General features: G+C 48.6%; 1 protein-coding gene across 1 annotated transcript in view; it reads right to left on the minus strand.

Moving 5' to 3' along the window:
* The window catches only part of LOC108751629, a 26,831-nt gene that overhangs the window by 17,969 nt on the left and 6,879 nt on the right, over window positions 1-1,983 (minus strand). Inside the window, exon 4 of the mRNA XM_018491912.1 lies at window positions 543-1,695. Within this exon, the coding sequence (XP_018347414.1) occupies window positions 543-1,695 (1,153 nt within the window). The remainder of the gene's footprint in view (window positions 1-542; window positions 1,696-1,983) is intronic.

Raw genomic sequence — 1,983 nt, forward strand, 5'->3', positions numbered from 1 at the left:
CTTGTCTTATATTAAATTCGTGCACGGAAAAAAACATGATTAAAATAACTAAAAACCTCACTGATTCGGCAAATTTACAGCCGTAATATACGGGGGCAGCCCGTATTTTCTGTTAATAAAATAACAAGTCATACAGTTGAATAAAATTAGCGATTGTAAGTAAAATTTATTGTAATAACACAGCAAATTTATCAAAATACGGCGAAGATAATTTTCTATGAATACCAATTCAATATATAGATCACAATTTTTAACGAATCATACCAGCTAAGATGGCGCGTATTTTTGTTGCTAAAAAAAACAAACTTGTTACATTAGCAGTCTTTATCGTAACAAAGAATTAGCTGAATTAGCATACTCATAATTGTTTACAGACATAATTTCTTTATTGAACCATCGAATCTTCTTAGTTATAGATGTTAAACTCGCCCAGCAAGCTATAGCTTTGCCGAGTCAGCCCGATCTATTTTTTCCCCATGTATAAATCCGTTGGCATCGGATACCGAGCATTGAATTATGGATGATAGAAGGAGAGCACTTACTTTACATATTTGATCAGCGCGTGACGAGATAGAGGCGCCGGTAGGAACGTCCCGTTTATGCAAGATAAGTCCCCTTTCGTGCTGCTGTCGTCCTGCATCGCTCCCGTTACGTCTGTGACTTCCGTGTTTCCGTCGCCGATCTCCTCGGCGCTCTCCTCGGAATTAATTATCGGCTTCCTCGGTGGATGAGCGCCGGAATTGCGACGGATCGGCAGCTCGTCGTGACGCGGCAACGACAACGGCTTCAGCCGCGACGTCATGTACGCGTTGTAGTCCTTCAGGGTCCTCTCCAGTACCTCGTTCTCCAGATCCAGAATCGGTAGGTCTTCCTCGGTCCTCGAGTAACCCAGCATCCTCTCGGCGTCGTAATGCGAGCTCTTGAAATCAATTTTGCTCTCCAACGAACCGACAGCATTCCGGTTCACGCTTTTCCCGTTGACTTCCTTTGCCGCTGCATTCCGTCCAGTCGATTTCTTCGGAGGGGTATCGAAAATACCATCATCCAGAATTGAGGGGTCCTTCAGGGCAGACTTGGAGATCTCCATCTCGAGCTGCTTGGAGAATTCCCTCTCCACCGTGTCGGCTGCGTAAACGCCACGACGCGGCGTCGTTCTCGTCAGTCTTCTCGTCGTCTCGAGAGTTGGATGACGTTGAAGACTCGACGACGTCGTCGTCGTGACGACGATGGCCTCGGTCAACGTGGCGCGATCGGGGACGAAACTGGACGAATTTTCGACCGTCGCCTCGGACGTGTTGGTCCCGGCGAGGTCGAGTTTATCGAGAACACGTCCACTCAGCCCGCCATCGTGCGTCTTCCTCTTCCGCTTTCGTCGCGCGACATCCTGTCGTCTGTCATTCCGCCGCGTATCCTTCCCGTTTCCTCTATTTCGCTCCTTCCTGCCCTTTTTCCGCCTTCGCCGTTCCGCACGAGACTTTCGCGCCTCCCGATTCTTCGGCCGCGACTTTGAGAAAGGGTCGCTCCTCTTCCGCGGCGATCGATCCCGCTTGCCCATTATCTCGTTCTCTCGACTGTCCTCGGCGATCTCGTGTAGGCGGTCCTTAACATCGGAACCTCCCGGCTCCTCCTTGCCCCTACGGCGCTTTTTGCGCGTCCGACTGCCGAAGTTACCCTCTTGCTGCTTGCTCAAGGTCGCTGTCGAGCAAATAGCGAAGGTAGACCTTCAAGGGCACGTCGATTCGCATCACAAATTAAATGGAGGTACGTACGATTAATGACTGGGAGAACTTTTTTTCATTCAAGTCTCACAGAAAAGTACGGAAGATCATATAATAATACGTGTTTACGTCGAGATGAAAAATTTCCGGGGGCGTAAAGTCGCTTAGAAACGAATATTGTGTCTTGCTCCGCGAGATCTATTTCCGCCTTGCCACTGGACTGATTTAGCCAGAATATACACGTTTCCCGTTAACATTAGGGAGA

This window comes from Trachymyrmex septentrionalis, unplaced genomic scaffold, assembly GCF_001594115.1.
Source record: "Trachymyrmex septentrionalis isolate Tsep2-gDNA-1 unplaced genomic scaffold, Tsep1.0 scaffold50, whole genome shotgun sequence".
NCBI lineage: Eukaryota > Metazoa > Arthropoda > Insecta > Hymenoptera > Formicidae > Trachymyrmex > Trachymyrmex septentrionalis.